Genomic DNA, 13,924 nt, shown 5'->3' with positions numbered 1-13,924 from the left:
GACTTAGTTACTGAGGTTTTGCAAATTTGCATGTTTTCTTAGTGACTTTAATATCCCTACTGCATTTCTTTCCTGTTGAAATCTTTAAGGTCAAAAGTAGTATGTCTCTTTGCTACTAGGTGCTAAATTTGACTGTCTCAGTTATGCTTAGGAGCTCTGTTGTTATTTAGGAATGCTATTCATAATCAGCTGTGATAACCAAGTAAGCATGTCAAAGATCTTAAAGTTCAATTTTTATTTACCCATCCTTTTGGCTTCAAATGAAGGACCAGTAGAAAAAAGAATAATGACATAGTTTAACAGAGAAATGATATAATTTGGGTAAATTTTCTATTTTACTTAAATGCTTTGCACTCTGCACTCTCTTCTCCTGAAAAGCTGTTTTTTTTTCTTTAATGTTGAAAACCAACCCCAAGATCAGGTTATTAATAGCTAACTGTATTTCAGGGTCATAATTAAAGAGTAGATATAAAATGGAAGGGTACTTTAAGTATGAAATAGGAAGAAATATACCTACTTTCTTAAGCTACAAATAGTGAATTTAAAGATTTTATTTTTATTTATTTATTTGAGAGAGAGAGTGAGATAGAGAGCACAAGGAGGGGGAGAGGCAGATAGAGAGGGAGAAGCAGGCTCCCCATGGAGCAGGGAGACTTATACTAGGCTCGATCCCAGGACCCTGGGACTATGACCTGAGCCGAAGGCAGACGCTTAACCGACTGAGCCACCCAGGTGCCCCACAAATAATAAATTTAAATCATCAACTCAAAAGTGTTGCTAACATTTAGACCTTTATTCTTAAATCAAATTTTATCTATTTTAGAGAATTCTTGGCAATAATATTGTATCCTTTGGTACCAATAACTTTTAGACTGGAACTACGTGTATCTTTTATTCTTCTAACGTTATTAAAGCTATTTTAATATTTAAGCCTATTTTGTTTCAGAATTATAACTTTACACTCAATACTGTCAGCTTTATAAAATTTCGTTAAAGTAGTAAATATTATAATAAATTTGTCTTACTTAGGTAATCATGCTAATAAGTGATAAATATGCCTGAATTGTCATGCTGCCTGCAGTATGCAGTTATGTTTCAGCCTGAAATATATGGTCTTTCTGTCTTACAGATCAGGAGGCTGAGAACTAGGAAGGGTAAAAGATAGCACCCCATGGAGGCCCCTGGGTAGCTCAGTTGGTTAAACGTTCGACTTTTGATCTCAGCTCAGGTCTTGATTTTAGGTTTGTGGGTTTGGGCCCCACATCGGGCTCCACGTGGGATGTGGAGTCTACTTAATTAAAAAAAAAAAAAATATATATATATATATATATGTATATATATATAGTGCCCCATGAATTAAAGAAGTTGAGTTAAAACAAAACTAAACCAAAAATACAACCTTTTCCCACTTTTTGCTTTAAGAAAAAGTCCCTCCAGAATCTTTCTAATCCTTTGGCTCCTCAAATTCAAAAGTGAATCATTATATCTAAAGAAATTGCAAAAGAAGTAGTTGCCAGAAGGCTAGATATATTACAAAATGAAGCCCAACCCAAATAAACAAAATACCCTGACTACCACAGAAATATAATTTGGAGAGGATTAAGCATGTTATGATAGCTAATGCTAAGTATAATTTTATTTTCTGCCATTTTGGTAAGCCATGCACCACTTCTAAGTGCTCTGTTGGTAGGTTTTTAAAGTCTTTCTATTCATGCTCTTTAATGATATGTTGGGATAGTTGCTGTAGTTTTGTTATTTGCTGCTTGTTAGCACTGTGGACTGTTTCAGGTGGAAAACAACAGGCTTGTAACACAAATGGTTCTATAGCAAAGCGTCCCGCTCTTGATCTCAGCTCATGTCTTGATCGCAGGGTCATGAGTTCAAGCCCCATGTTGGGGTCCACACTGGGCATGGAGTCTACTTAAAAAAAAAAAAGTATAGATCATAGAATGTAAGTAGTGGAAATCATCCCCATGGGTTTGATTTAATCTAGTATTATGTCAAGTGCATTTTGTTGTAACAGTTATTTTGCATTTTAAATTATTTTTTTAAAAGTGAATTTAAATAATACATTATATGTTAAAAAAAGATAGTAAGAAGGGAAAAATGAAGGGGAGGAAATTGAAGGGGGAGACAAACCATGAGAGACTATGGACTCTGAGAAACAAACTGAGGGTTCTAGAGGGGAGGGAGTAGGGGGATGGGTTAGCCTGGTGATGGGTATTAAGGAGGGCACGTACTGAACAGAGCACTGGGTGTTATATGCAAACAATGAATCATGGAACACTACATCAAAAATTAATGATATAATGTATGGTGATTAACATAACATAATAAAATAAAAAAAGTGAATTTAAAATATTTGTTATTCTGGGCTATTTTTTCTTTTTCTTTTTTTTTTTTAAAGATTCTATTTATTTATTTGAGAGAGAGAGAGAGCATGAGAGGGGGGAGGGTCAGAGGGAGAAGCAGACTCCCTGCTGAGCAGGGAGCCTGATGTGGGACTTGATCCCGGGACTCCAGGATCATGACCCGAGCCGAAGGCAGTCGCCTAACCCACTGAGCCACCCAGGCACCCTGGGCTATTTTTTCTTAAAGGTTTTATTATTTATTAGAGCACTTGTGCAGAAGCAGGGGGAGGGGGAGGGGCAAAGAGAGAGGGAGAAGCCGACTCCCTGCTGAGCAGGGAGCCCGGAATGGGACTTGATCCCAGGACCCTGGGGTCATGACCTGAGCCAAAGGCAGACGCTTAACTGACTGAGCCACCCAGGCATCCTATATTCCTATATTCTTGAAAAGAATATAGGAATAATAATAATAGAAAATTAAAAATTTTTTACAGCAGCGATTTACTCCAGAATTCATGGTGGTGTTTTGCTAGTGGCCATTGAGTGTGCTTTCTTGGTCTGTGCGGGGATGTGTGAGGCACATCACAGGAATCTTTGGGACATCAGCGTGGTTTGCTCTGAGCTCAGCTTCACAGTCATTGAAAAAAAATAACACTTTTTTTTTCTGGAAGATATGTAACTTGTTGTGGTAGTTCTTATATTATTGGAGTTGAATTTCCATGCATAGTTTTTAAAATATCAGTATACTTTTTGATAGAATACTTGCCTGTGACTTCTCCATTGTTCGTGTTTATCACTTGTTGGTGCTAGTTTTGTTCTTATGAATATTAGTATTACTTCAGAATGTTAATATGTTATAAAATAAAGGTATAAAATTATAAAGTTATAAAGTTAATGTTACAAAACAAAACATGTTAATATGTTATTAAAATAAATTTAATGTTATAAAATATAATATACGTTAATAAAATAAAGCTAACCTGTACACTATTATAATGTAAATCAGTGTTCTAAAGAAGCCATCCTGCTAGTGGTCTGCTTGACTTTTTGTCCTCCCTTTTCTGTTTACTGCTCATCTTCTTCTAAGCAGCAGACCTTGAGCAGATGAATTTAAATTCTGAGTCTCAAGATCATAGATGAGTTGGCTGAAGAAGAGAAAAACAAGGGTAAGGATCTATAAGATTTTATCCAGAACTGGAATACTTGAAAACAAAAGAAATAGATGGTGGGAGTCATATGTATTCCTGGAGCAGGGGGAGCCCCGGATTTCCAGCCGTCTGCTGCAGACAGCTCTCCCTAGTGTGCACATCACATGCAGGAGTGAGATGTCCCAGGACTCAGCACTGTCCCACGAGGCTCCTGCTCTTCTCGGCCGCAGCACACGGCCTTACTTTGGTGTCTGCCTTGAGGCCAGGGGGAGTACTGCTTGCATTCTTCCCTCCCCCTTTCTGTAGTCAGCATAAGGAGCCCAGAATATCCAGGACCCTTGCATCTCAGATTGTCCCTCACATCTCTCTACGTCGCATTTCTGACCTGATTTCCCGCTGTCCCTGAGCTCCTGAAACTCTGCTTATACCATGTGGAACCCTGTGGATCTAAGAGCTGCTGGGACACAGCAGCAGAGCCACCGAAATCCTCCGTCTTCTCCCTCTTGCTAGAAGAAATTTGGCTCCCCCAGCACATACTGCTTCTCAGTCCCTCTCAGGTGATAGCTGTGTTCTTTCCCACGCCCCTTACTCTGCTCCTGCGGGGGTCTGGGCGGGCGTCCTCCCGTCCTCTTCTGCTTTCACACGCTTTGAATCTCATGTCATTAGGTTGTGGCCTGATTACTTCTTCTTTTCCCTTCATTCCTCTCCTTCCAGACAGTTCCTCTTCCATCCTTCCTCTTCCATCCTTAAGGTTCATGATCATTCTTTCTTTTTTTTTTTTTTTGATCAGTCTTTCTGCCACTACGCCTGTCGCAACTGGGGACTTCGGCGTCTGTGTGGATGACCCTTCCGGCCTGCCTGGCCAACCCTACACCTCTCTCGGTGGTCTTCCTCGGCCGCTGGCTGCCTGGGGCCACAGCGCAGGCCTGTCACTAGCAGGACAAGCTCTTGTGCGGTCTCACCATGAGTCACCCTGCCCTCCAGCTTGCTGCCTGAAGTGTGCCATGCCCCGTGGTTCTTCATGCCGTCTGTGCATCTCAGTAACTTTTTACTGCGTTTTCTCCCGCACCTCCTTCAGACCCTTGCTGTCTCACACAGTTTCAATTCCTGGGCCATCGTTTTACTCAGTGCCCTGCTTTCTCAGTTCCCTTTCCCTCTCTCTGCTTGGCCAAACCCTAGCCTTGGTCACAGCCAGCTCTTCACGTTCTCGGCACGCACGCCTGTTCAACTGCCTGCCTGGCCTTTCCTTAAATGTGTGACCAGTATATTAAGCGTACTTTATGTTCTCCTGGAGTCATTTTATGCCTTCTCTTTCCTCAGGACTTCTTCACCATCACTCTCAGCCAATGACCTTGCTTCCTCTTTTCTTGAGAAAATAGAAGCAAGCATGCTGAAATGTTGACAAGCTTTTTCCTTCGTATTGACTCATCTATCTGCACCCCCCCCCCCCCCCACAGGCTGCCTTTTCTACTGATGCTATGACCGGACTGAAGCTCAGCCCTCCCCTCAGGCACTGGATTCAGTCCCTTCTCCCTGATTCAGGGACACATCTATGACCATTCTCCTGTCTCTCTGACATAACCAGTCTTTCTCCAGCTGGATCATTTCCTTCAGCACAGAGATATGCTATAATTTTTCTCAATAGAATGAACAAATGGAAGGAAGGAAAAGAAAAAAGAAAGAAGGAAATGAAATCAATCTGTGTTGACTTCCTATCCCTTCTGGCTCACCATCTCATTGCTTTGCTTGTCTTCATAGCAGAACTCGTGGGGTTGTACATGCATCGGTTTCATTTCTGTGCTCCGTATTTGGTTTTGGAGCCACTCTCGCCTCCACTGCTGTACTTGACATGCTGTTGTCAAGTTGGCTAGTGACTTCGGAGTCCTCAGCCACACTCCTCATTCCACTTGGTTTTCAGTTCACTACACTCTCCTTGTTCTTTTACTTAAGGAGCTACTGCTTCTCAAAAAACTGCTGGTTTTTCTCTGTGTCCATAGCTTTTTCACACTGGAAAACCTCATGCCTCAGTCCTTAAACTCTTCCCTTTGTTTACCTGCACTCCTTTGGTTATCTGGTCTCATGGCTTTAAATACCATCTATATGCTACTGATCTCCCTTCTGACCTCTCCATCTGTCCACTGACGTTTCCACTTGGATGCCTGATAGGCATCTCAAACATATCTTTGATATGTCCAAAATCAGCTAAAGATCTCATTTCCCGTTTCTGCTTCTCTTATAGCCAACCTGTCTCTATAGGTGGCAAATCCATTCTTTTAGGAGCTCAGGCCAATTCCTTGGAGTCTTTCTCTTAATTCCCGTATGGATTCCTTTTAGCAAAGCTGTTGGCTCTAGCTTCAAAGTATCTGTGTGTCACCACCTTGGTTTGAGCGACAGTCCCCTCTTGGTTAGATTGTTTCCTAATTAGCCTCCATGCATCTGTCTTTGGCCTTATAAGTCAAAGTGTTTGAGATGTAAGCTGGATCTTCTCACTTACTTGCTGAGTGTTCTCCAGTGGCTTCCTTTTTCAATCTGAATAAAAACCAGTTTTTGCAGTGCTTCCCTTTCTGCCCCCCATGTACTCTCTGACTTCCTTTCCTGCAGTCTCCTTGCTGTTCTTCCCTGGCCCACTGCCTCCTGTTCCAGGGCATTGCGTTTCCCTTTTGCCTCCTGTCTTTCAGGGCTTTACCTAAAGATCCCCTTCTCGGTAGGCTTTCCCACACTGGAGCCTTGTGGGTATGACTAATATTGCCAAGCTCCACCTCTGCCCTGGCACTTCTTTCCCTCTTTCCTGCCTTATGTTTTCCTGTAACACTTTCCACTTTCTCCACTTTTTAAATATATGGCCAGTTTCTTCATAGTAGAACAGGAACTGCACAGGGGCAGGGATTTTTGTTTTCTTCCTTTCCATACTCCTGAGCCCATGATATCCCCAGTCACGTAGTGGGTTGATGGTAAATATTTGTTGCATGAGTAAATGAAGAGATGAAAAACATGCATGATGGAGAGTTGTCATTTTATCCAGAAGGAAGTGAAGAAGGCAGAAGAAATAAAATTTGGTGATAGGATAAAAGAATTACGTGGAGACACTATTTAGGAAGGCCCACAGTAGAGACCTCTGAAGACAAGCCAAGATTGTGGGGCTGGAGGACCTTATGCCCTGGGGTGTTAGTAAAGAAGCAGACATAAGGTGATTTCCCCTAGTGTGAAGCCATGAAATACAAGCAATCAAGATCCATTTCTATCTACTCCAAGACCCCAGAAGAGTAGCCCAACAGAAAGTCCCATTACATTAATTGTGGTAGAAAATCTTTTGTAATTCCTACCCAGGATTAAGAGGATGCATATATCATTAGCATGTTTAAATGTTTAAGTAATGCAACAGCATTAATTGAAATAATTAGCTTTCGTGTGTATATAGCCTATGGGTGTACTGGGTAACTTTAGAAGTACCATAATGAATAGGAATTATTTTTTATTGTTTAAGTTCAAAACCTTGACAGTTCTTTTAATGTAATTTATTTAAAAATATTGTAAACTTTGAACTTAATGATTCAATTCAACTTTGTTAGGTACTAGTTTCATCTTCATGATAAAAAGTTAGTATATCACTTTTGGTAGCAATTACTTTCCTGCTTGATTTAGATCTTTTTTTAAAAAGTCCTTTTTCATTGAAGCTTGTATTCTTTATTCTTAAGAGCACAGAAAATGTACTTGTTTCATGTTTGTGGAGTGTCAAGTTGCAGTACCTTTGTATTCTGAAAAATAGAAGATTGATAAAAATTAACTCATTCAATCTTCTCGTGGAACGTAGTTACCTGTCAGAAGCAATTGGTCACCATCAGTCTTAGAATCTTGCTTATTTATCACTACATTGAGTTTGCCAGGCAGTTTTATGATGATGTCAAGGTTTATGGTGGTATTTATGCTTGGTTTAGAGTAGTTACATCCTGTCAGAGGCATTTTTTATCATTACTGTCAGTACAGTTTGCTGACTTGGTCATTCCTTATCTGAATTAAGGTAACACCCATAATGTAAGGGAGCTTGTATCACATCTTGTGTTCTCTACATACCTTCCTCTTGACTTTTCTTTAGCTATTCTTCTATAGTCTAGCAATGGTTATTCTAGGAATACGATTTACTGTTGGTTATAGCACTGAAATTGAGAATATCTCAAATGTATCAGACCCTGGGCCACTTTGAGCAGTGATGGGCTTGGACTGGCTGAAGGTGATCAAATACCAGCTCTCATCAACAACATACATATCAAAAATTGTTGATACTCAGTGACCCCCTCCTTTTGGCAATACTGTGATAGAAGAAAGTGTCTAGTAATATCTTGACTTCCTGAGCTAACAGGAAAGAATATTAACTCTACTGTTGAAGTTAATTAAATGGTTTCTTTCTAACATGATTACCAACATTTGGGTCCAAATGTCTGAAACAATGAGAGATGCCTTGTTAACAATTTATTCGGCTTCTTGGGCCATATAACCACTTTCTTGACTATAAATTGTGGCCCAAACAAATGATCTGTTGCAAGATGAAATGAGGTGACTGAAGAGATGTAAGATAAGATATATTATCAGTAGATGAGCAATAGTTTGGAGTAACAACCTATAGAATAACTTAAGAGTCAAGTATCATATAGTCTCTGAAATTTAGAGAAAGATTGCTGTACATAAATGATCGAAATTTGTTAGCAGAAGAAAAAATTTAATATACACGAGCTACTTGTTCAGCCACAACCTATTTGGATGATAGTATTCACTATCTTAATATCTTATCTAGTTTAAGATCTACCAATAACTTATATCTAAGGTTTAAAAAAAAAAGCCAAACAATTACTTTGATTGCTTGATTTTTTTTAAAAAAGATTTTATCTATTTATTTGAGAGAGTGAAAGAAAGAGAGCACGAGTGGAGTGAGGGGCAGAGGGACAAGCCATCTCCCTGCAGAGCCTGATGCAGGGCTTAATTCCACGACCCCCAGATCCCGACCTGAGCCGAAGCCAGAGGCTTAACTGACTGAGCCACCCAGGTGCCCTGGTACGTAGCTTTTTATAATGTTCTTAAAACTGATTGTTTAATGTCTTACTGTGGTCGTTTATAATGAAAGTATATTTGATTCTTCAAATTGTGTTGGATATGAAATGTCTTATAGTACTTGATTTCTGTACTTAGCCATATTTTTGTGGATATGTCACGAGTAAATAGAAACTAATATTTTAACAAATATTAGCATTGCAAATGAAATAGAAATAGAGTGTTTGAGTGTATGAATTGTCAATCTCTTTTATAGATAATAACAGAGTTTGTTGATGCTGAGATAGATGCTTTAGAGATTTGAATGTCCGGGCTTCAGTTTTCAAAAACTTTCTGGGGCCTGCCTCATTGGCAGTGGCTCTGTGCTGAACAGTAATTGCTGTTTGCTTAGAGGATGGAGACTGTTCACTCTATGAAGTTTTAGGAGTCTTGGGCTTTAGACAACAAAATTATCTGTCTAAGTGATTAGAAATAATTAAAAAGTACTTGAGGGACCTCACAATCTGTTGATAGAGATCACATTGGTCAATTTAATGTATTAAGTACAATCAAAATTTTAAAGAGTTACTTAGGCAACAGATTTTCTAATCAACTTTCTTTGGTTATATGCTAAATTTAAAAAAATGAAAAACTAATCTGTTTATACTAGAGATGTCTACTTCTAAATAGTATTCATTATGAGACTTAGTTTAGGACACTAAATTGTTTAGGGAGATTCGTTGCTTCACATTATATGAGTTGTTTACATACCAATTTAGAGATTTATATTTATTTTAAAAATGCATTACATATTTTAAATAGTATCTGCCCTTTAACATATGAGTATCAGTTAAAGCTTTTTTATGCATTAAGGCTTAGTTATTGAAGAAATGCTGGGCTTTGGGAAATTTTGTTATCTTGGACGCAAAATATTTTTAATACCACACTAGTTTTTCAGCTTAAGAATAAAGCCGGGAAGAGTTGCCTTCAGCTATTAGTTTTCCTGAATCCAAAGAGACGGGTGGGACAGGATCAAAAATACTTACTTGATCAAAGTTATTGGCTCTGAAGGTATTCTTACCTGTGTAAGGAAGATGAAAGGTGTTGTTTTTATTGCACGCTAGTAACAGTGTAATTTTGAACTAATTGGTGTTGAACTGCCAATCACCTAGGGGAATGCAAATAGATACTCTTCTAATTTCCTTTGAGGTAGTGACATCTTATGTCGAGGCTGGAAGAAAAACAGAATAATACCGTTAAATTGACCTTAAATGAGCTGCTTTGTGGTTTTCTTGGAGAATCCCTTTTTATTTTTCATGACTAGTCCAGACAGGTTTTGTCTACCGATTTGACTTATTGACTAGACAATGCTGACATGGAGCATGTTAGATTCATTTTGAAATAAAGTAAGGATAATACAATTGTTCAGGATATTTTGATGATTTTTTTTTAGTGCAACTTAAATTCCCGTCACATTCCAATGTGTTTGCAGTGTGTCTTGATTCCTTACAATAGCCATCATTCCTTTTGGTCATTTGCACTGGAAGACTCTGCCTAAACACGCTTGCTCTTCTCACTAAGGTAATGATACATATATAGTAAAGGATGGTAATGTCTTTGAAAATTGTGTTATTCCAGGTGAATCAAAGCATGCTTTGTTTGAAGATAATGAGAATGTATTCTTAATTTTTGTATGCAAGTCAGTATTTATTAACTGTTGTGTGCCTAGCGTTGTGTCACCTGAAAAAAACACAGCATTTCAGATACTACTTTAGTTATTTTTCCTTTGAAAAATATAGTGATTGGTCTAGATATTTGTATTGAGCTTTGCAGATACCACACCCACAAAGTAGGCATTTCTTTCTTTTCACGTAACTTAAAATTGGCAGCAGGAATACTGTTTCTTCTGATACCTATTCCATTTTAAAATTCTGAATATTCATCAGATTATTTTTCTTTAGCACTGAACTGGTTACTGGAATAATGCTTCTTTATAAATACAGGGAATGAAGTATAGTTTGGAATTGTATTTGTAATTAATCAGATAGAGAAGTTAAATGAGCATTAACTACAGATACACACCATATAATTTATGAAGAAATGGGGTAAAAAGCAAAAGATATCTCTAAGACTGTTATGTAGTCTAAGCTTTGATGCAAAGACACTTGAAAACCTTATAATACCATGCCATCTTACTGTAAGTCTCCTTCTTATATGGAGATAATTATTGATTCCATAATTTAATTGTCTCCCTTTGGCTTTGGCTACCAGAAACTCTATAAACTACATTCATAGTCAAAGTTTAGTAGTTTTGGGCCACACTTCCTGAATATCTCTGTCTTTAACCCTGTTCTCCTATAACCTGAATATCTGTGTCTTTAACCCTGTTCTCCTATAAATGTCAGTTATATATTGACTAGTAAAATGATTAAACTCAGGAGCTCTGGAAATACTGTAGAACAGTTTAGTGCATTCAAGACCTCAGGCTCTCCAAAAGAGAAGGTATTGAATTTCTCTCTCTTCAGTGATGGACACAAGTGAGGAAGGCGATGCAGAGGGCACAGTACTTACCTTTCCTAGGAACCCAGGGCAAGACTAGAGTTTAGTGATTCTCCAGGAGGGCTTAGAAAAAGAGCCTCTGAATTCCCCTAGTGCATTAGCACCTTTGCCATCTTGCACTTTGGGTGTGAATCCTCTGTTTTCTTTCTCCCTCTGAGAAAGGAGTACAGCTGCAGAGAGAAACCCCAGAGCACCAACGCTTCTTCTTCCTGCATCGTTGTTTCTGGCCAGTTCATCCCCAGGCCCCCAAAACAGAAATTGCTGGGCCCTCAAAGTGGTTTGTCATTGTTTGAAGGACTGTCTGACTTGATTAAGTGTGAAGGGAACAGTAGCAGTGCATAAAGAAAAATGATCACTTGCTTAAGGCTGAGTGATGAAGGTTAAGATGAGTATCTACAACAATGATTCCCACTGAAGTTAAAAGTTAATGGAGAGACAAATAAGAATTTGTACTTAGTCCCCAAAAGTAATATGGGCTTTTTTTTTTTTTAAAGATTTCATTTATTTATTTGACAGAGAGAGACACAGCGAGAGAGGGAACACAAGCAGGGGGAGTGGGAGAGGGAGAAGCAGGCTTCCCGCTGAGCAGGGAGCCCGACGCGGGGCTCGATCCCAGGACCCTGGGACCGTGACCTGAGCTGAAGGCAGACGCTTAATACCTGAGCCACCCAGGCGCCCCAGTAATACAGACTTTTAAGGAGCTATAATTAGAGAAGAAAAAAGACCACCTGGAATGTGAAAAAAGTTAAAAATTCAGTAGACAAAAGATGAAATAGACCTTATGGTAGGCAGAATAGTGACCCTGCAAAAGTATCCAAGTCCTAACCACCCTGATCCCGTAAACATGTCCCCTACATGGCAAAAAGGACTTTGTAAGGTAATTAGGTGAAGGGTCTCAAGATTATCCCAGATGATCTGGTGGGCCCAGTGCCCTCACAGCATTGTCATAAGTGAGGGTTAGAGAAGGAGATGTGACAGTGGAAGTAAAGGTGTCTAGTGACCTGAAGAGGGAACCATGAGCCAAGGAGTGCAGGTGCCTCTAGAAGTTGGAAAAGACAAAGAAACAGATTCTCCCCTAGAATCTCCAGAAGGAACACAGTCCTGCTGACACCCAGATTTCAGGCTTCTGACCTCTAGAACTGTAAGATAATAAATTAGTGTTTAAGCCACTAAGTTTATGGTACTTTGTCACAGCAGCAATAGGGAATGAGTGTAGTCTTTCTGAAAACTGAACTAATTATCTGGTAGAATCAAGTGGGAGAACTATTTCATGTCACAAGCCAAAAGTACAAAGAGAAGGAAACACCAATGAAATGGCAGACACAGACTAGAGCTAAGCTGCTTAATCTAAATAGTAAGCATCTAGAAGGAGGAAAAAGAACAAGTAGAAAAAAAATAAGTAAATAGATAATAGAAGAAAATGTCAATGAACTGAAGAAAAATTTTAGTGCAGATTAAAAGACCACAGAGTCCTAGACAAGATTATTAAACGGGACATTTAAAAGATCTAGATTTATTGTGTAACATTGTTGAATTCCAAGAATAGTGATAATAAAACACCTTACAAGCTTTCACATAGAAAAATCACTTATAAAGGAGAGAGAAATCAACATTAAACTTCCCGTTTGTAACCTGCTAAGGATTATTGAATAATATCATTAGTTTTAAAGGTGTGGGGGGGAAAGATTGCAATGAAAAACTCATATATTTATAAATATGTCGTATGTATATTAGGGCCAAAAAAGACATTCATTTATTCCTTCATTTCTTATCTGTATATTGAGTATCTAATTTGTGCTAGGTACTATTCTAGGCATTAAGGATATGGCAACTTTTATATTGAAAGAAAAATTTAATAATAATCTTATACTAAATATTTAATTAATTAATTAATTTGAGGGGGTTAGGGGAGGGGCAGAGGGAAGGAAGAGTCTTAAGCAGGCTCCATGCTCAGCGTGGAGCCTGTCCCAGGGATTGGTCTCACGATCCTAGATCATGACCTGAGCCGAAATCAAGAGTTGGACACTTAACCAACTGAGTCACTCAGGTGCCCCGGTATACTAAATTTTTTTTTTTCTAAAGATTTTATTTATTTATTTGACAGAGATACAACAAGAGAGGGAACACAAGCAGGGGGAGTGGAAGAGGGAGAAGCAGACTTCCTGCTGAGCAAGGAGCCTGATGTGGGGCTCGATCCCAGGACCCTGGGATCATGACCTGAGCTGAAGGCAGATGCTTTAATGACTGAGCCACCCAGGTGCGCCTATACTAAATATTTTTAAAGCAATCCCAGCAAAATCCAGGGTTTAGGAGGAATGGGTGGGAAGCAATGAAAGAATAGATAAAAGTATCATGAAAGCTTCACCTTGGTGCAGGAAGGTTATTCAGTAAGGCATCACTAGGGTTATAACTATGTTATATTTAAAAAAAGTACAAGTCTACTTTTGTTAACAGTGAGAAAGTAACCACTGAAGTGCCAAATTAACATAGGGAAAAAGAATAAACGGAAATTCTACTAGCTGGGAAAAGAAGAAAAGAAAGAGCAAAATAAACAGAAATTATGAAATTACATTAAAGAAGAAAGAGCCACCAGTCTTCATATCAAGCCAACTTGTGGATGGCAGCACTCAGTCCCTGGATGTCACTGTTGTGCTGTGGGAAAAAACCCACTTTGAAGCCCACTCTGTGTCTAAACTTCTAATTTCATGAAATTATTTTCTTTTTTTAAAAGCTACTTTGAATTGAGGTTTTTGATTGAGTGGAAAACATCCTAATAAATACAGCTCATTCACATATGAGAACAATGAGGTTCAGAGAATGAGAACTTGAGAAAACCCCAGTAAAATT

General features: G+C 38.9%; 1 protein-coding gene across 1 annotated transcript in view; it reads right to left on the bottom strand.

Annotated features, from left to right (window-relative positions):
- Positions 1 to 1,734: 1,734 nt before the first annotated feature.
- The window catches only part of LOC148161592 (putative phospholipid-transporting ATPase IIB), an 88,237-nt gene continuing 76,047 nt past the window's right edge, over positions 1,735 to 13,924 (bottom strand). The window contains exons 6-7 of the mRNA XM_088020723.1: positions 9,600 to 9,749; positions 1,735 to 1,917 (exon numbers count right to left, since the gene is read on the bottom strand). Of these exons, the coding sequence (XP_087876849.1) occupies positions 9,713 to 9,749 (37 nt within the window). The 3' untranslated portion in view covers positions 1,735 to 1,917; positions 9,600 to 9,712. The remainder of the gene's footprint in view (positions 1,918 to 9,599; positions 9,750 to 13,924) is intronic.

The sequence above is a fragment of the Eumetopias jubatus genome, unplaced genomic scaffold (assembly GCF_037043125.1).
Source record: "Eumetopias jubatus isolate StellerSeaLion01/CBP00866 unplaced genomic scaffold, mEumJub1_p1.0 scaffold_122, whole genome shotgun sequence".
Classification (NCBI taxonomy): Eukaryota; Metazoa; Chordata; class Mammalia; order Carnivora; family Otariidae; genus Eumetopias; species Eumetopias jubatus.
This window is presented reverse-complemented; position numbering and strand designations above follow the sequence as displayed.